The sequence below is a fragment of the Notechis scutatus genome, chromosome 3, assembly GCF_049901735.1.
Source record: "Notechis scutatus isolate UNSWTSFEM ecotype Mainland chromosome 3, rNotScu1.2, whole genome shotgun sequence".
NCBI lineage: Eukaryota > Metazoa > Chordata > Lepidosauria > Squamata > Elapidae > Notechis > Notechis scutatus.
Window position 1 is genome coordinate 61,545,860 of NC_142011.1, and position 21,182 is coordinate 61,567,041.

The 21,182-nt window shown below is 37.3% G+C and overlaps 1 protein-coding gene across 1 annotated transcript in view; it reads right to left on the minus strand.

The window, feature by feature from the left end:
* BEND5 (BEN domain containing 5) overlaps positions 1 to 21,182 on the minus strand; it is a 904,791-nt gene that overhangs the window by 221,440 nt on the left and 662,169 nt on the right. Inside the window, exon 7 of the mRNA XM_087960250.1 lies at positions 640 to 729. Within this exon, the coding sequence (XP_087816376.1) occupies positions 640 to 729 (90 nt within the window). The remainder of the gene's footprint in view (positions 1 to 639; positions 730 to 21,182) is intronic.

Genomic DNA, 21,182 nt, shown 5'->3' on the forward strand with positions numbered 1-21,182 from the left:
TATTTCCTTCCACACCTAATACAAGTCTACTGTATAAGGTTTGTTTTATGGACTCCCTAACTAGAAAGTCTCAACCACAGATGTCAACCATAGATTTATCTAGATTGCACACTGACTGGAAGCAGAACCTCCAAAATTTTAGACAGGAATTTTTTTCTAGGGGTAATCCTGATGACCACAAGATGACAGAAAAAATGGTGTAGTTCAAATCATCCCCATTTAAAATTTAAACTAAAACAATCAAGCATGCAATTTTAAGCAGCAGAGACTAATAAATGTAATGATTAGAGACAGATTCCACACAGATATAAGAAGCTTCTGTTCCTGAATTTCATTCAAATTCTTTTTTTTTTCCAAAACAATTTCTTTTATTTACAAAAACATCAAATTGGCAACATCCATTGTAATTCTGGATCTGACACAACCCGAATTACACCACAAAATATTGGAAAATAGAAACAAGCCCCAAAAGTCACATTCCTCAATAGAAGTAAATCACCAGTGTCATCAATCTCCACCTCAAGGCCTCAGCAGGGTCAGCTTTCGTTCCCACAGGAAGGAGAACTTCCTAGCCTAAACAGTCCTCACTATCTCCATTCCTCCCACCTTAGGAAAATTCTTATATATGTAACTACTCACCTTGGCATACAAGAGATGATGGTGTTTCCCCTGGATGGACACGGGCCGTAATAAACACCACTTTCTGTTCTGCTCCAGGACGAAGATTCACTGTTGAAGAAAGAAAGAGGGTTTTTTTTAAAACAAAAACAAAAACAAATGAAATCATGACATTCCTTTTCCTATATTTATCTGATGTTAAATAAAAGAACTGGGGGTTTTCAGAGGTGGGGTAGTTCCTAAGTGCCTTTGTTTTATGTATTTCTTATTGCCTTGTTTCTTACTTTTTACAATCAGAAAGTTGAAGGATAAGCAAGACTTCAGGAACTGCAACTCTGAGTTAAAACTTCTTGACTAAGGTGGTTTTACTTGACTAAGACTACGCTTTTCTTCCTAGAGAAATTCAAGGAGTTTAGAAAACTATTGATCCACAGAACCAAGATATAGAATTTGGGGGGGGGGGATGTCTTTGGCAAGCCAGATAAGAAGCTTTATGAGACACAAATGGTCCATAATAAGACATTCCCCATTATTGGTTAGGCCAGGGGTATCCAACCTTGGTAACTTTTAGGCTTGTGGACTTCAACTCCCAGAATTCCCCAGCCAACTTAAAAAATGACCTTGATAATCTTTCCTATATTGGAGTTACAAAAGAGGCTTGTTAAAGTTTGGAAGAATTTTGTGAGAAGGGAGAAAGAAAAAAAATCAGGTTCTATGACAAAGAAAAAATATTTGATCCATGGAAATCAAGATTTGGTCCTCAGTTCCAACAAACCCCTTAACACTAGTGAACACACAACGGGGTATTTTTGAAAAACAGTCATATGCCATACTTTATCAGCCCACACTAGTAAATGTACACAAATATATTCCAACAGTTACCAAGTGGTTTAGCTGCTTTAAGAAATAATTTTGGATTTAATTAGCAGAATTAATAGAATACTTTATTTTGCCAAGTGTTGGTTAGACACAACAAGGAATTTATCTCCAGTACAAATTATGATTAGTTTATTTTTGAATAAACTAATCCCAGTTTTTCCAATTTCCCCAGTTTTCAAACTTTCAATATTCAAATAAATTTTAACTTTTAAAAGTTTTCATCACAATCAGTCCTTCTTGTATAAAAGAAACAAGCATAATTTCACTGGCTGTTTCAATTTTGTATGCTACCTTTAAATGAAAAGAAGAGAAGGGTTGATTGAATGGAGGGTGCATAATTATAATAAAAAAAACCAATACATATGACCCCAGATTGACCTTCATTAGTTGGTGGCTAGAGAAACAGAAATTCCTTTCCTTTCCTGAAGATGAGCCAGACACAAACAGTGAAAGGCAGTAATCTTCCCTGAAGGACAGAAGGAGCCAGGAGTCAGCTGTACTAATAGATAAGAAACCCTGATGGATCATATTTCCCTAGCAACAACAGTGCCCATCTTTTGTGTTCACCTCCTGAGTAGCAATGCCCATTTTTGGGGTATGTTCCAAGTATATTTATGAAACTATATTTATCCATGAGGTCATGATTTTTTGATTGTCCCAATTATAACCCTTTAAAACTCACAGCCTTAGAACAAAACCCTACCCCGGTTTGAAAAACTTTAATTTCAAGTGCCCTTTTTTTCTGTAGCATAATTATTCAATAAAATTTAATTGATTTACAGTAATTGAATAATTACTGTATATACTCGAGTATAAGCCTAGTTTTTCAGCCCATTTTTTGTGCTGAAAAAATCCCCTCGGCTTATACTCGAGTCAGATTCCCTCTGAAAAAAAAATGGTGTGGAGTCGCGGCCTCCGGGCGGCAGCGACTCCCAACAGCCTAGCCGGGAAGGGAAAGGCAAAAGCGCTTTGCCTTTCCCTTCCCGAGGCGGCGGGACTGGGGCCGGGCTGGCGGTAGTGACTCCTGACTCAGGGGGCCTCCGAGGAGGGGAAGAGAGTGACTCCTGCCTCCTGCTGTCATCATCATCTTCTTCTTTTGGGTTAGTGAATCAATTAAACCTTTCATGATAGTGAGATCGTTTCCCAAATTAATTATTTTTATTTTTGAAATTTACCAGTAGCTGCTGCATTTCCCACCCTCGGCTTATACTCGAGTCAATAAGTTTTCCCAGTTTTTTTGTGTAAAATTAGGTGCCTCGGCTTATATTCGGGTCGACTTATACTCGAGTATATACGGTAACTGGCCCACATGCCAGGTTCAACAAATCCAGAGCTTCCTGGGACAACAAGGTAAAGAACAACAAAAATATTATTATCAAGAAATAGCATTCGGGGGGGGAGGGGGAAATAAAAGATAGATATTTTGCCCTGTGTTTACTGTTGCTGGCACACTGGGGAAGAATTCATTTCCTTTATTTACTTGAGAGTTAGATAACAAATCCTTTCTGTTTTGGGACAATAGCTAGAAAGAAAGATAAGAAATGTGACAGGCAGATGCTGGACTGTACAAGATTATTTTTAAAACATGGAAGGATTGGAGGGAGAAGGAAGGAGGAAATGGAAAACTGTGCACCATCACTATTAACTCAACTAATAAGAAACATAGCACATCATTAACAAATTGGTACTCAAACTATTCTGTCTAACCATTCTCTGAAAAGCTCAGGCTGTCCAGCTGCCAGAAAAAAAAAAGAGCTATGATCTTTCATTAAAGTTGGAACCAGGAAGAACAGGAAGAATCATTTAACTTATTTTGGGGGGGCTAGGACATAATACCGCATGGTAACTGAAAGATAACATTGGAGTTTTGTATCCAGTCATATAAACAACAATAATATCACCATATGGGTAAGCACATTATACTAATTTTGCATTCATTGTGTGCCATATCATTTGCTATCTTAGAACAAGCATTCTGTGGTGGCTTCTGTTTGCTGCTGAAATGATGGAAAGTTGGGCTACTTTCTACCATTTTATATTAATTTGGCAGCTTGAAAATTAGAAGACTCGTTACAATGATCTAATTTAAGCTCTTGATGTGTATGAAGCTGACCTAATAGACAATTGATTTTCTTTCCTTTTGCTTCTGCTGACCGTGGGGGGAAAATGCAAATTGGGCATTGTATTTGCATGTTAATTTTATTGTACCCTTGTGTCTTCATAAGAAGGCAAAAGTTTGTGCTAATAAAAATAAAACATTTCTGGTTCTAATACAGACAAATGTTTATGCAGGTAGGTAACAAATTGGTTTGTCATTTAGTAAAACATGGAGAATGCAATAATCATCTTTAGGCAAAACAGACTAGAGCTTTTGCTTAGCTTTTAGCTTTCATTTGCAAAAATCACTTTAATGTACAGCAGCATTTTCAAAATAGGGTAATAAGAAATTAGCACAACTGTTGCCTCGTTCCTAACTACATAGAGTACATAGTTATTCAATTTTTATGGTTGGCCAGAGGAAAGGATTATAGGGAAACATAATCAATTTATAGAATTATATAGACATCTGCAATTTATAGATTAGGGGGTATCTTTGTATTCATAGGAATTATTCTTAGATCAACATTTTGAATGCATCTCACATATCACTGTGACAATGCCAATCACAGAGCAAGCATGTGATTTCTTTGTTTCACTGTGTTTCCTTCCTTTTGCGCATTTGCGTTATCTAACATTTTCCAAGAGTATATAAGGTGATGAGCTACGCTGGAGCTTTAAGTAGCTTCGGACCAACAGCCTGAGATTGCCAGTCAAAATCGGTTGACCTGTTTTTGATCCAGGAACAACAAAAGAGCACCTGTATTTCTAAGCATTGCATTGCTCCCATCCTCCCTCTAACATGGTCTATAACTCCTCTGCTCCTTCCCGGCTGAACGTCCTTGGTGCAGAGGAGAGAAACCGTGCAAACAATTCCAGCATTAATACTTGACTGCATTTTCAACTTAATAACCTGGAGAAGGGATGCTCTTGTCAAGCAAAAGGCCAACAATATCTTTTGCTTTTTTGAACTGTTTGTTTGTGTGTGTGTGTGTGAGAGAGAGAGGAGAGGAGAGAGGGGAAGAGAGGGGGAAGGAGAGTTGTTATCAAATATAGAAAGTCAAAAATGGCAAAGCAATTTTGAGCAAGAGGATTTTTCTCCTCTTCCACTCTCGATTTGTTTGTTTTTAATCAGCGTGAAGTCTTAGGAGCAAACGTTTCTTACCTCTCTGCTTATGACACTGTCAACCCCAATGGCCCTACAAGGAGAGGGAATTAACTAGCACAGAAAGGCTTCTATGTTTATGCCTTCCCATCACAAGCTGGCTTTTGCATTTAGATTAACCATAGGTATCTGCATTTTTTTTTAATATAGGCTACCTCAAAATGGAATAGGAAACAGGAAGATGAGTGGCATGTTATTTGATTCCAAAAGGCAAGATTAGAGTAATGCACAATTAAATGAGCAGAAAGTGGTATTTAATGTCACCTGCATGCATTCTCACTGTAGCATGAAGTTTAGCAGACAGGTCTTTCCTTTGGCTGCTCTTTTTGCCTCCTTCCCTCCATTTCTATTTATAAGACAAGTATAGATAAAGCTCTGTGCCCCTCAGAGTGCCAATGCTAAGAATAAATGGAACATCGAATACGTCTCCTGAAAGGCATACATCATCTTGTTAAATTTGTCAGATAACCCCAGAATGCTAGAAACAATTCTCAATATCTCCAAAATGTATGTGTCCTACAAATAATATGTGGTATAAAAATGAGGGAGGGAAAATGCCTCAAAAGGAGATTCAGGGTATACAATTCAATGTCCCCCACCCACCCACCCACACACTAGTTGTACTAGTACAATAGTACCATTTTTATTGCAATTACTCTTGCTGTTAAACACTCAGTCGCAAAGGAGACCTGGAAACATCAATATTTTAGATATGCCTTGATATTTATGTCGTTTCACTGTTTTCGGGATACGTTTTCAGTCTTCAGTTGCTAATATTAATTGTATGTACATAACAAAGAGAGAATTTAATACAGGGTGGCTATACATTCAAATGTGAAGGAAAGAGCAATTTGCCTCAGCAAAGAGCTGTATGCCACACAAGCAATGTAAGAAGATGAGATGAAGAGCTTGCCACAATTTGTGTCGATGAGACATTTCACATCTCAGCCTGCTGTGGCCAGTAAATGGCAAAGGCCCTGCGTATACCGAAAAGCCTCTTCTACCTACTGTAAGTGCCAGTCAAAGCAGGAAAAGCATTTTTTAAAATGGCTGCATTGCTCTTTAACAGCAAGACGAAAATGCTGCTTTATGAAGTGTGCTCACAAGGATTATTCATTTGTAGAAGAGAATTTACTATCTCCTTATACATATCTCCATTAGAGGATGCATGATTTGGAAGAAGTTATTTGGGCCTTCTGCAGCCCTGCACTTCTCTTCTATTCATTAAAGTCCCCTGATTTCTTTCCTTTAGGTTTCTGCAAGAGCCATGGTGGGGTGGGGGAAAGTGTCAGGGCTATAAGGAATCTATTGGTTAAAACTAATATAACTGTTAAAGCAACAGCATCTTTTTTTACCGGCCTGGAAAAATTAAGTCTATTTTAATGAAAGCAGCATTGCTCAAGGGAAGTCCAAAGCTGTCCATTCAGATCATTTTCAAAATGTGCACAGCTAGCTAATCTGCATAACATTCATATGCAAAGGCAGTATATTACTGAATGCCAATTTCTAAGCTGTAATAGCAGGAGAAAGCAACTGGCATTAAGTCATTGTGTTATTATGGGAAACAAAATCTGGATGTGATGGATATTTGGTTTAATCCAGCTGAGCTTTTCTTCCCAGCATCTTGTGTCCTCATAGGAGGAGGAGGAGGAGGAGGATGATGATGATGATGATGATGTTTTAAATTTTTTTGCAACCATATGGGTTTTAACAAAACAAAATCATACTTATCAACTCTAAAAAACATAATCAGGGGACTTGTTCAATCAGCAAAACATAAACAGAAGCCCAGCTATACATAAGGTACTTAAAACGTAACAATCACCAGCAGATAAAATATAACTTGATGATAAAATACAAGCCAATACAATTTAGCCAGTATAATGTTGGAACAATTCATTTCCTTGATGAAATTGTACATCACACCACTTTGTTTATTTCTATAAGTAAATTTTGCAAAGAAAAACTCTCAACTTTATTGATATGATGAGGATTATCTCTGTTAACATATGGAATATTCAGTCATGTTGGGAAATGCAGTCCAACATATCTGAAAAGGGGAAGATTGGCAAAGATTCGATTAACTAATTAGACATTCTATAAAATTTGAATTTCTTTTATTCAGATTTTTTTTTTCTGCTTTAGACTTTAATCATCTCGTCAACTCTTAACACAAAATATCAAGAAGCCTTAATTAGAAACTCAATATGAAATATAGATTCTGAGGAGCCCATTATTATGCATATAAGTACAAAGTAGCAGAGAATGAAAAACATTAAATTAGACACCCTGAAAGAAAAGAAAGCATATTTCTACAAAGCAAATTGTAGTGTGTATGATTTTTTTTAAAAAAATGCCAGCCTAGAGAGAGCTTTTAATTAAAGTCAAAGACAAGTTTAATTGTCTATGGGGAAAATAATCTAACCCAGCAAGAACTAAATTTATAAAATAAATGCATGCTGAAGCCCAGGGGCCTTCTTCTCAACCATCATTTATTTAAGGGATGAGATATGTTGGTAGAAAAACACTATCAATGAGAGGTTGTATACATAAATCAGTGCTGCTATATGTTTGCCAGCTCTTGGTACACAGATAATTTCTTCTTCTTCAGCCACAAAGAGAGATACGAATGTTGATACCAAGCCACTAGATTCTCTGCCTATAAATGGTGCTGTCTGTACTAATTTCCACTGCAAAAGCAGTCTCTGTGTATCTAGTTTGCCTGTTTATGTCTGTGAATGCCGCTAAATTAAAATGGTTAGTGGTGCTGAAGACTAAGATAAAAAAGGATATAAATGATTCCCACAGTCACATGCTCTTGGCTTAACCTACCTCCCTGGGCTGTTGTGACAGTAAAATGGGAGAAGAAATCGTGTGTACTAACTTCAGCCTCTGAAAGAAAGTGTAGGTTCACCTTCATTTTACAAAATAATTAATCAGTGGTATTTTCTTGCAGAGGCCACTCATCTTGTGACAGTTGGCTTTATGCCATCTTCCTTGTTGTGTCCATCAGATTTGATGAACAGGTTGAACTGATTTGATAAGTGGACTAAAATGCCAGTGTGTCCTACCACCATACTATTTGCAAGAGACAGAAAATGTTAGTTCAACCAGTTTGATATTTCCAGCAAAGTAGAGTTCCCCTTTTCTTAATACCTAACCAGTTTCTCTTTCCAGTATGTTACTATGCATGGAAACGTACCGATTGAATTGCGTTGCATTTTACAACAAGGTGTTTGATGGGATATATCCTTCTTGCTCTACCTCTATGTGATCCCCAAATCTTTTTTTTTTTTTTTTCTGAATGACTAAGAGACTCTGAGCAAATTTGGGATGTTAATAGGATATCTGGGAAGGGAAGCCAAATTTGTGAAAGGGATCCTGTTTTATGACTGAAAATGCATTTCCCAATCATAAGGTGTAGATCAGTTCTGGAATCAAATTTGCACAGAGGGACATCAAAACTTGCATCCAAACGTTGACATAACTGAATAGTTATAGGCACATTGATTTATTGCAGCTTTGTCTTGGACTATAATCTTTTTTAAAAATGTGTGTATCCCCATTTATGAACCTTCTCAAGAAACTATCATCCTACAGCTGTGTAGAAAGAAGGGTTTCCCTTTTTCTTAATTTTGATCTCTCTTGTAAAGCCATTCTTGTGAGCTAAAGAAATCTACATGCTGAACAATACAGCAGAAGAATATTAATGATGTCCCTGCACATGAAAAGCTGTATTTTTCTCACAGACATAGCAGCCCACCCCAGATTCGTTGTAGCTTTTAGCATTTCTCCAGTGCAATTTTTGGTATATTTTAAGAATACATTTCTTCAGATGATAATCACAAAGTAATTTACTATTATTGGCACTGGAGCATGCACAGATCTTTGGATAGTGGCATAAAGTAGACGTAGCAAGAACAATAAGAAAATTAACAATAGTACAATTTAGAAGGAGAAAGGCAAGGCTATTATCCTAGCCTAGAAATCAGGGACATACAGAGGACATACATATATTTATAGCTCCAGAAATATCCTATCCTGCCAACATCAGTCTGAAGGTAGCACATCCTCCCTTGTTCTCTATTCCAGGAAGTGGACTCAACCCCAATCTCTCTGGGGCAATTATCTTTGCAGTATTTTTTTTAATGTTTGAGGTATTTTCATTTTTCTGTCCTTTGTGGTCTGTATTCATCTACTACTTTTTCTCCCTTTTGAAGAGCAAACTGTTCTACATAGGGATTTTGTATAGAGATTCAAAACAAAGAGTATACAAATTACCTTTGCTGGTCAGCTCGTCCTCAGGTTTTAGAGATGGATGGAGTAGAGTGAACATTAACACAAAAAGGGAGAAAAACATTCTTTTCCCAAAGACCAAGTTAATACTTCCCTGTCCATGTCTTCTGATTAGAACGATCCCCAAAGTTCAAGAAGCCAAAGCATGAATCTCTGAACTTTGCATCTTATACTTTATATTTATTTTTTCATGTTTAGACCTCTGTGTTGAAAGGAAAGGGAAGCCTAAGAAAGTAATGGGTGACTATAATTAATGCAACCCTTAAAAAGAGAGAGGTGAACTTTTTAAAAATAACCATTAAATGGTCATGGAAGAAGTGTAGATGATTTCTTAAAAGACAGGTATGCAGTGATGTAATGAATACTATTATGAATACTAAACTGTATTTAGTTCGATCTCCCTTTCTTTTATCTTATGACTTTTACATCCTTGGGTTACTGAGGTTGGAAGGGAACAGTATGATGAGGATATATGTCTCTAGGTATAACATACACTACTTTGAATGAGGAAAAAATTGTCCTGACCCAATCCACCTAGGATTTAAGATGTGAAAATCTGTCAAAGCAGAGTCACCCATGAGATAATACAATGCCAAATACTTTCACCAAGAAAAATATGACTATTGCTACTATGATTAGCAGTGTCAAGAGGACATGAAGCTATCTTCCATGACTTCTACTTAGAAGAATGCTTGAACCTTTTCTTCATCCGACTAGAATGAATAAACTAAGAATATATTAATATTCCTTGATCCTAAAGTGTATTTTTCTTACTCATTTTTCTCTGAAAACAGCCATCCGGATTTGTTCTCTGGATAGACGAAAGCACAAACATTTCTAACAGCTTTGATAAGAAGACAGGTTCTCTTGTTTTCCATTTAAACAGCCCTGGGTCACCTCTCAAGATCATGGAGGAAAAAAATGACCTTTGATGGTTTGGTGCCAATGTGTCATAAAAGGTAGCTCATAACAAGCACACAGAAAAAGTTCCACTTTCCTACACTTGAAAATCAGCACCTCAGCTGAATGCAAATAGCTCAATGGCTCAGGTTGATCTGAAAAGGCAATCAAAAACTGAGCATCTAGACAAACAAATAAAATATAAAAATAAAATATAATTAATGAGATGTTATTGAACAGAGACCTAATGTATATGAGCCTTATAGTAAATACACATAAACAGCCCTATAGGGCTGAAAACTGTGTTTTTAAAGGATCTACGTTTTTAAAATGCAATTTTTATACTGGAGCAATTTATATCTGAAGAGCATTCTTTCCTATTGAGTTCTTCATTGACTTGTATAAAACTACAGCTTTTAATCTCCAATCCCCACTGGCATTTTCATATAAGTACTGGAAATGCTATTGGGCTTTAGAGATTTAATTTAATGAAGGGGGGAGGGGAAGTATTTCTATTAAAGTGTATAATTTTTTTCCAGCATAATATCTTGAGAGGAGCCAGATAAACTGGATTATTTCAAGTTCTAGAGGGGAAAAAATGGCTTCCCCATACTCTTTCAAAGCTGCAACTTCACAAAGGAAGCTTAACAGTGGTGGTGCCTGCGAGGTACCGGATAAGGACTCTTAAATCCAGACTAATTGCAAAGAGTGCCAGGCTTCTGAAGAAATATAAATCCTATTCTGAAGGCTATGTTAGAACTTTGGAATACTTCAGTTCCTAGTATATGCCTGCATATGTGTACACGTAAAAGCATGAAAAGATTGGAAACAGGTAAAATCAACTGGCAAAGCAGGATCATAGTCAGATGCGTATCTTTGATGGCATAGAAAACGCCATCCATATCGAGTATACAGATTCAAGAAGCTGTTGTTCCTGTGTTATTTCTGATAAATATCCAACTCTGCTGGGTTTTAGGTGCAGAGGAGTAGGAAGATACATCTGAAGAAAATATGTGACAGGCATTACAAGAACATCAGCTTACCCGTAAATGGGAGAAATGCACAAGTGTGGCCTGCCTCGATTCTCTTAGGTATAAAAAAGAGGGGAAAGGAAACTCTGGCAAACTTTTAAGATTCTCTTCTAACTTCATATAACAATGAAGCAAATTTATAGTAATTCCTGTGGTGTCTGTTTCCTGACTTCATCTACCTTGCAGGGCTGACCGTGGTTCAACTCACGAAGAGCTCAAAGGAGATGAAAGCAAAGTCTTGGTCTCCTCCATACAAGGAGTTACACAATTGTGCCTTTGTTGTACACATAAACACAAAGAGGTGTGGGTTTTTTGTTTTGTTTTTTTAAAAGCTTGTTTCCTTGAGCTTTGTTTTCTTTCCTGAGCCTTCCAAAGAGCCTTCTCCTTCTCCTTTTGGTACAGTTTGGATAAGAGAAGCTGTGTAGACATAGACACTTATGGAGAGATTTAGCTCTGGAAGGAGAGCAAAGCATAGGAATGGTCATCAAACTGAGCAGGTTAACTCACCTCTGTTATCTCCTGTGCTCAGGAACCATCCTCTTCTTTGTCCTAGGCGAAAATGCCACATTCTACTTCTTGAATAAAATCTTCTCTACTTAACAGAGAAGTTTTAACCCAAACACACATGTATGTTTTTATATATATATAATTTATCTCTCACCTTCATAAAAACTAGTTGGTTCATAAGAACAATCAGATAAAGCAACACCCATTACAGCAGCATAACATAGCTTCTCAAGGCCCCAAAGCCCTATCCTTCTAAACTTTAAAAGTGTGGAGCCCAATTAAATCTCAAGGATCCAATAATACAGGATAAATAGACCCAACATGCAGAAAGTGGTCCCATAGTTGTTTTATATGTTTTAGGTCAGGACTGGCACTGGATTATATTTGAAACATACCAACATCCATGTTGATGGAGATCTCAATAATTCAGATGCTAGTTGTCCCAAAGATGTCTTTTCCAAAAGGCAACTGTACTTTCTTGAGGTTTTTTCCTTTGAAAAAAATGCCATTCCCCACCAGTTAGTTAGCACTGAAGTAGCTTCTTATATGAGAAGTAAAACGTTTTCAAAGAGAAAGAAAAATGAAGTATCCTGTCCTATGCATGCACACCAAGGGTTTAAGTCTTTATTGGGACTGTAAAGTACAGTCATCAACTCAAATAGGATTCATATCAAATATATCAATATATCAATATTATATCAAATAGGATTCCTCAGGATTCATCCCCACACAGGACCTAGTGCAATATCAAATGAGTCCAATTCTTACTTCCAGAATCACAGAGCAAGTGCATCAAATCCCCTCACTAAGTTCAAAGTCCAAAGGCTAGAAAGTGAGTTCAAGTCCTACCTTAGCCATGAAAGCCAGCTGGGTCATTTTGCACCAATCACTCTCCCTCAGTCCAACCCACTTCACAGGGTTGTTGTAATGGAGAAAATAAGAGGAAGAAAGTGTGGTGGATTTCCCTTCTTTGTAAAAATAATAAGGGCAGAATATAAATAAATAAATAAATACATACATACATACATACATACATACATACATACATACATACATACATACATAATACATAAATGCTAGTGTGCAATTTCAGCTGGGTTTGTCCCATGCAGTTCCATATTGTCTCTAGATATAAGAGTATCCATTGTAAAATATACTGTATATGGTCTGGGGTGGAGATAAATTATTGAACATCATCTTTGTCAGCCTAAACTGACAAATGAACTGACCCAAATAACATTAGTAAGCATTAAAACTAAAGAACAACTGAATGCTCGATCTTTTCACTATAAGAATGTGTGGCTATCAATTTCACTCACTTTTCTTTTTCCAATTCAATTTGGCTGCTTCAATACCTATTGGCAGATATCTTTTTCCACAGATACATATTAGAAATACACAGATTTCTATATGTAAGCTCGTTTTTATTTTCTCTGGTTGTAATATTTCAGTTATTTTTCTTGGTTGTCAATCCTCTACTTTTCCGTTTGCAAATCTATCAAACGGTGAGATTTTCCCATTTTTTTCTTGGTAGCTTGAAGTAAGTTGTAATGTATTGTACAATCTGACCTAGATATATGAATATATAATGTATCTTGTGATTTGAGAAATCTGAAAAAACTAAACTTTGTTTTTTGTCCTCATCTAAAACTGTATGACATAGGGTGTTTTTGGTTTTTTTTACTTTTTTACTGTGCCAGTTACCTCTATATTTTTTGTGAATAATCTGCTCCTGATTTTTTATATGTCTATGTTTGTGTTTACTGAGTATACAGTTTCAGTATATTTCTTTCATAAATCAATTAATATGCAGTAAAAATATCCCAAATGTTTAATTGCCCTCTAACTCACTGTGGCCTTTCACACAAATCTAACCTAGTAAGAAACACATCAATAAAGTAATATATCTAATGAATGCAGATTCAACAGCTGCCTACATCTAAGATATGACAACAAAATGTGCAACAGTTATGATAGATGAAAAACAGAGGATAGTCTCCTCCAAGTAATGCACATTGAAGAATTTTTCTTTCTGTGGCAGTCTTGTGTAAAGTTCAAATGTCAAAGTTACCTCCCCACCCCCCCAGACTTCAAGTAGATATTTTGGGTGAAGTAATTTCTTCTGCCTGTCTGTTTTCTATTAGAGAACATCAAATGTAGCCATAAAATGCCATCTGTTTCAAGCAAATCTAATTTGCTACTCCTATAATAATGATTATTTCATTTTCTCTCTGATAAACGTGGCAATATTAGATGATGGTTGTTGGGGAAAATGTGCTGCTACATTAGTTAAATCATAATAAAAACAAAACAAAAATATATTAAGCAATGGCAATAAGAAAAGAGGCATCTTGGATAAGTGACTTGTTTTTCAATGTTAGTAACACAAAACAGTCATGGGGAAAAATCTATCTCTTTGGTAGCTAAAAATCGATGACTATTTGATAGCATATAATCAATCAATCAATCAACACAAAGCACACTGTGTTTTTCTTTTTACTCTCTATGGCTCCATCATTCCTCCCTTAAACCTTCGCTTCCAAGTTCGGGAATGACTACTTTTCTGATTACTTTTTATAAGAAGGGGGAAAGTGATACATCCAGTCTTTAAATTTATGACGGAAGGAGGATTGAGCTAACTGAAATTTTCAAAAAGCCTTGCTTAGAGTCCAGAGCACTGGTACAGCACCCAAAATGAACCCTATAAAACTGCACAGCAAACCCTGTAATGTAATCTAGAAAAAAAAATGACTCCCATAACTCAGATGACAGACCACCATTATTTTGTCATTTAACCAGAGCATTTATACTGGTTGCAATGGGTTTATACAGCAACATGCAGAGAATTGGAGATCCTATCTGTTTCATTTTCTCAACAGTGGAGAAAAGGGGCAAAGCTGACTGTCTTCAGTCAACTTAAAAGCTTCACTATCAAAAGGGGGACACATGAAAACAGGTTTACTGAAATACGGTACCACATTACTCAATGTAAACACTTCATATGGATAATAGTACAAAAATAAATTGTAGCACTGAACAAATGTTTTTCGGCAGTGTGCACTTTTGAACATTTGGACATCTGAGTGTGTTATGAACAGCTTCTATAATAAGTTGGATATGACTACTTGTGAAATATTTATTTACTAGGGAGATAACTGATAAATTTTGTGATACCTTCCCAAATCTAATCGGTCTTTCTAGTCTTTTTTTCAGGTATAATTCCCAACAATACCCTTTTGTCTATGGAGATTCTCAGTCATCCAGGTTATGGTTGCCCCAAATGTGCCTTTTCAAGAGCAACGAGTTATATGGAGTACAATGCAGTGAACCATGCACAGGGGAAACACTGGGGAAACAAAACAACCACTTCATAAATGCATGGCGCATTTATAGGAGAACAAACCCATCAGGACAAGATTCAGCAGTCCATCTGTATTTAAAAGACAAAGGCCACTCTTTTGAAGACAGCAAAGTGTTCAAGAGGACCTCTGGTTTGAAAGGGGGGTTAAAGAGGCCATCTATGTCAAAATCAAATAGCCCTTTCTCAACAGAGGGGGAAGGATATGGCATCATCTATCTCCAGTCTACAACACAATCCTTTATATTCTGAAGCCAGGCAGTTTTCAAATCCAATCACTCAATCAATCAATCAGGCAATTTCAAGCTAATGGAAACTGATTTTGGTTCTGAAGATATGCTAAGTCCAGGACAAAGACTTGTAGATCCTTTAACATCTTTTTTCACAGTTTGGTTATTCTCAAATAAGGCCAAAACTTTAAGCTTCTATGTGTCCCCACACACCAAAAGTTCTCATGGATTTTGATGTGAGGGCATACGTAGATATGGAGGAGCGTAGGAGGTCTGTACCACATTCCTTTTTAGTTATTTGACACCAGAAATCTATAAATATCTATTCAGGACATATTTTCACAGATTCAGAAAGCCAGTGATTGAATGTGTCACTGAAAAATCTCAGCTTTCTTTTAGAAACTATCAGCCAGCAAAAGAACAGTCACATATTGATGACATGCTTAGAGTAAACATTTGCCCTTCACTTGCTGCTAATCTTAGGGGGTTTTTTTCTGTACATTTTTGTAGTCTCTTCTTTAAAATGCTAATGAAGCATTAAGAAGAGAATGTGGAGACCACTGAGCTATTGCAGCCTCATGTTACCCATATTGCTTTATGATCTGAACAGCTAAATGGCCAAGTGCTCTAATATTCAATTAATGACTTGAAGGAATTCAGGGAAAGCAAAAGCCTAGGAAGCAGGTGGGGTTTGGGAGAAGGATTGTGCAAGATGTTGTTTCCATGATCTGCGTTAGCCCGGATGATTCACTCTGATGAAGGTTAATGAGGATAGTTCAAATGCTAGGATGTAATTAAATAGAAATAATTAAAGTAGCTGACACTCTGGTAAGCAGCAAAAATCAAAGAGGAAAGCAAGCCTGAATCGTTTCTTATTAAGACACAGAATGAAAATCTTTCCGATTTTCAAAACTATATGCAAAACTATCTAATTACTGTCTAAAAATAGATTTCATCCCACCTTCATCGCTCTGGATCTGTGTACAAAAAAGAGTAAAAAGTGATGAAAAATTAAAGAAAAACTTGCATGATGCAATTATTTTAATATATTTTCCAGGAGCCATAAGATATTCTGGCCAGTTCAATGGCACAATGTCTTTATTCTCAATGGTGATGGCTAGAATGATACATGCTCAACCTGGAATAACTGGACTATGATTGTGACTGGACTATGATTTACCAGTCTGCCTTTCATGATTTCCCACTTTGAAATGATAGCCAAGCTTAAAGATGGTCAATCTACCCTGAGTACTCTCAGCTGGTCCATTGAAAATCATTCCAACCAGAGGTGGTATTCAGCAGGTTCTGACCAGTTCTGGAGAACCAGTAGCAGAAATTTTGAGTAGTTCAGAGAACCGGCAAATCCCACTTCTGACTGGCCCCGCCCCCATCTCTTCTCTGCCTCCCGAGTCCCAGCTGATTGGCTGGGTCTTCTTTTGTTGCTCTGCACAGGAGAACGGAGCTGGAAAGCAGGTTGGTGGGGTGGGGAGAGAATGGGATTTTGCAGTATAACGTTCCCCCAGGAGTGGGGTGGCGATGGAGATTTTGCAGTATCCTTCCCCTGTCACATCCACCATGCCACACCCACCATGCCATGCCCACAGAACCAGTAGTAAAAAAATTTGAATCCCACCACTGATTCCAACCATCTGTTTGATGCCAGCCTTTTGAGAATAAGGTGGCATGACTACATAAAAATAATGCTAATTGGTGCAATTCTTCAGAAAGTACGGGTAGTCCTCGACTTACGACCACAGTTCAGCCAACATTTATGTTGCTAAGTGAGAATTTGTTATATGGGTTTTGCCTGATTTTACAACCTTTCTTGCCAGTTGTTAAGTGAATCACTGCAGTGGATAAGTTAGTAACCTGATTGTTAAATGAATCTGGCTTCCTCATTAACTTTGCTTGTCAGAAGGTTGCAAAAGGTGATCCTATGACCCTGGCATGGTACAACAGTCATTAGTATGAACCAGTTGCCAAGCATCTGAATTTTGATCATATGACCAGGGAAATGTTGCAAATGATTTGCAACTGTGAAAAATGGTCATAAGTCACTTGTTCCAGAGCCATTGCAACTTTGAATGGTCACTAAATGAACTGTTGTATGCTGAGGACTATCTGTATGCTTGGTCTTCCTAGAGAACAGAACCATTAGTTGTCTAAAGGCCAAAAATAATTTGGCTTTAACTATTCAGAAACTTCTGGAAACTGTACTTAAAATAGATGCCAAGCACAAACCTTTCAGAAGTGATTTGATTGCAGTTCTGCTGTTGCCAAAAAAAGAACTGCTCAATTCAGTTATGTGCTGTAAAGTGAATAAGTAATGGCTGAACTATTTTTCAAATCTAAGAGATGATGAAAGTTGTCAAATCCAAAGTTACTCCATCCCATTGTTAGATTATCATTGGTCATTCTAAATTGGATCCATCCAGAGGTGGGATTCAAATTTTTTCACTACCGGTTCTGTGGGCGTGGCTTGGTGGGCGTGGCAGGGGAAGGATACTGTAAAATCTCCAGTCAGAGGTTGTATTTGCCGGTTCTCCAAACTATTCAACATTTCCACTACCGGTTCTCCAGAACTGGTCAGAACCTGCTGAATACCACCTCTAGATCCATCCTGGATGGCTTGTTGCATACCTATGCCTGCATGAGAGACATACTTTTATGTTCTATATGAGGAAACTCCCATTTTATCACTTAATTATCTTTTAATGATCAAACACTTAAAAAAAACCAGTTAAAATGGGGCAAAGTACCCAGCTACGATTGTATTCTGGCACAGCTAATGGAAGACAAACAGATTGATGGGCTGGCAACATTATTCTGTTACACAGACAATCCAGCTGACATCCCAGCTATAGTTATCTCCAATTTTTCCCCCCAAAAAGGTAGCCAAAACAATAATGGCAAATACAGATCTATACAACTGTATAATATAATTTAAAAATGTATATCCAGATGCCTGAACTGGAAGCTCCTGCCCCCAATTTGAGAAAAAAAGAATGTAATTAAGAATGAACAGTCAACCCTGATTGTGCAGCGTTTAGCTAAAAAATGTGCAACAAAAATTCCCATATGTTCATTGCTTCAATGAACTTTAGGGCAGGCTGGATTCAAGAGTTCTACAATCAATGAACTGCTGTTTTAGAGTTGCATGACAACATATGCCTCAAAAAATAATATAGTCAGCCTGGGCAAATCTCTGATCTGATTTCAATAGCCAAGAGAGTCCAGCAAAGCTGCATTTTTGTTCCTTTTTTTGGTTAGTATTTATATAAATTCCCTCATAAATTGACTTCAGGGGATCTATTTACATGTCCTCAAGCTGGCAAATAAACATCTTCCTATCTGGCTTCATGCTGTCATCTCATCATTAAGCCAGATCAACCTAAGGAGGATTCTTTACCCCCTTGTTCAACACTGCTAAGAGACACAGATAATTTTTAAGTATCACAAGACAAAAGTCACATTTCTTCCCCATAACACCATGATCTAGATATGGCATACAGGACAATAAAGGATATAGAACAAGTTAAATGCCTTAAATTTTCAGTCTTCAGAAGAAAAACAGCTTATGCTAATGATACTTCCTTGAGAAGAGTTGTGATAATAGTTGGATTCCATAGAAAACAAGTTTTTTTTAATTTGAACTGCTATTTGAACTTTTTGCAGGGCAATCAGTCATTCAGTAATTATATGGGATGCAATTAGGCTTTTGCTCAAGTACAAACTCCTTGAAAAAATTCCCTCGAGGTAGGTTATTTTTTTCAGATCTTCTGCCTTTCAGTCCCCAAGTTACATGTGAAGGTCCCAGGTTATCGCAAAATAAAATTAAAATGCTTCTAGATATTCTGCTGATTGATTTATCTTGGAATTAACTGGAATGTTGCTGCTAAACCATTGAATAGTTTTTAAATTACCTTATGGAAGAGCACCTCAGTTATATACCTGAGGATATCACCCAAGTGTCTACTATCTAGGTAAAACTATCTAAGACTAGATAAGGCTAAAATGGTATTTGAAAAATGTTTAATGCTTTAAAAGATTTTAAAAATATATTGACTCACATTCATACAGATACACAAAGATTTTGAAAGCATCATTCTAAAAGCTTACCTGTAGACAGATATCTATTCTAAATATCAGTGGGCATTCACTAGATCCTGATCAAATATTCTACCATCTGCTCATTGAAAAGGCAGATTTCAGAATAGAATAGAACAGAACAGAACAGAATAGAATAGAGTAGAGTAGAATAGAATAGAAGCAGCTGCACTTCAAAAGCAGGAAACAAAGGTCACAACTGGTTTGGTCTCAGTTGATCTTTGGAGCTACTGGCTCGGCATAACTGGGCCAAACCAGTAGCATTCCACCTCTGGTCTGTAGATATTTTCACAGCCCTCTTTTTGACTTGTGCAGTATACAGGTCCTCAATGGAAAGCAGGTTGGCAGGAATTGTTTTTCCTGTTTTTCCTCTGAAGTCTGTGTCTGTCCTGTTGGGTTGCAGAGCCAAACCAGACAGTTATAGAGGTGCAAATGACAGACTCAATAATTTTTCTGTAGAACTGAATCAGCAGCTCCTTGGGCAGTTTGAGGTTTCTGAGTTGGTGCAGAAAGAACATTCTTTGTTGTGTTTTTATGATGACATTTTTGAAGTTAGGTGTCCATTTTAAGTCTTGAGATATGATAGAACCTAGAAACTTGAAGATCTCTACTGTTGATACTGTGTTGTCTAGTATTGTGAGAGGTGGTAGTATAGGAGGGTTTCAATAAACCTTGGTTCACAGCTAATCTTAAGCAGCTATGTCATTCCAAAGAGGAAGCCTACAGAAAAGGTGACAGAATGTTATACAACCAGGCCAGAAACATATTAACAAGAGAGATCAGAGCAGCAAAAAGAAGCTACTCTGAAAAGTTAAAGAATCAATTCTCAACAAATGAACCAGCAAACATGTGGAAAACTCTTAAAAACATCACTGGCTTCAGCAAACCTCCTTCCCAAGCAGAAGGAAATCAACAACTAGCAATGACCTGAATGTGTTTTACTGCAGGTTTGAAAAGAAACTACAGCCACCTATCTCCACAACCTACATCTCAAACACACCAACAGCCAAGCCTCCTACAACTGGCCCCAATCCATTGGGCTCACAACCTCTGGTGATCACAGAAAAAGAAGTGCAAGATCTGTTACACAGACAGAAGGCAGGAAAAGCACCAGGACCAGACAAGATAACTCCTTCTTGCTTAAAAGTCTGTGCTGACCAATTGGCCCCCATCTTCACCTGAATCTTCAATAGATCATTAGAGATGTGCTATGTTCCTTCCTGCTTCAAACGTTCTACCATCATCCCAGTGCCAGAGAAGCTCTCCATCAAGGAACTGAATGACTACAGACCAGTTGCTCTAACATCTGTAGTTATGAAAATCTTTGAAAGGCTTGTGCTATCCCACCTGAAAACCATAACGGATCTGCTGTTAGATCTCATGCAGTTTGCATACCGAGCAAATAGATCGACAGATGATGCTGTTAACATGGCTCTGCATTACATCCTACAACACCTTGAATCTCCAAATACTTACGCAAGGGTCCTCTTTGTAGACTTTAGTTCAGCATTCAATACCATCATTCCAGACACTCTTCTAAGTAAATTAAAGCAACTAGCGGTACCTGAACACACTTGTAAGTGGATCATAAGCTTCCTAACAGACAGGAAGCAGCAGGTGAAGCTAGGCGGAATCACATCCGATACCTGTACAATCAGCACAGGGGCCCCCCAAGGCTGTGTGCTATCTCCACTTCTCTTCTCCCTATATACCAATGACTGCATCTCAAACAATCCATCTGTTAAAATACTGAAGTTTGCTGGTGACACAACAGTGATTGGAACAATCTGGAACTGAACACACTCAAAACCGTACAAATGGTGGTAGACTTTAGAAGAAACTCTTCTTTACTACCACCTCTTACAATACTAGACAACACAGTATCAACAGAAAAGACCTTCAAAATTCTAGGTTCTACTATATCACATGACCTAAAGTGGACACCCAACATCAAAAACATCATCAAAAAAGCACAACAAAGAATTTCTTTCTGC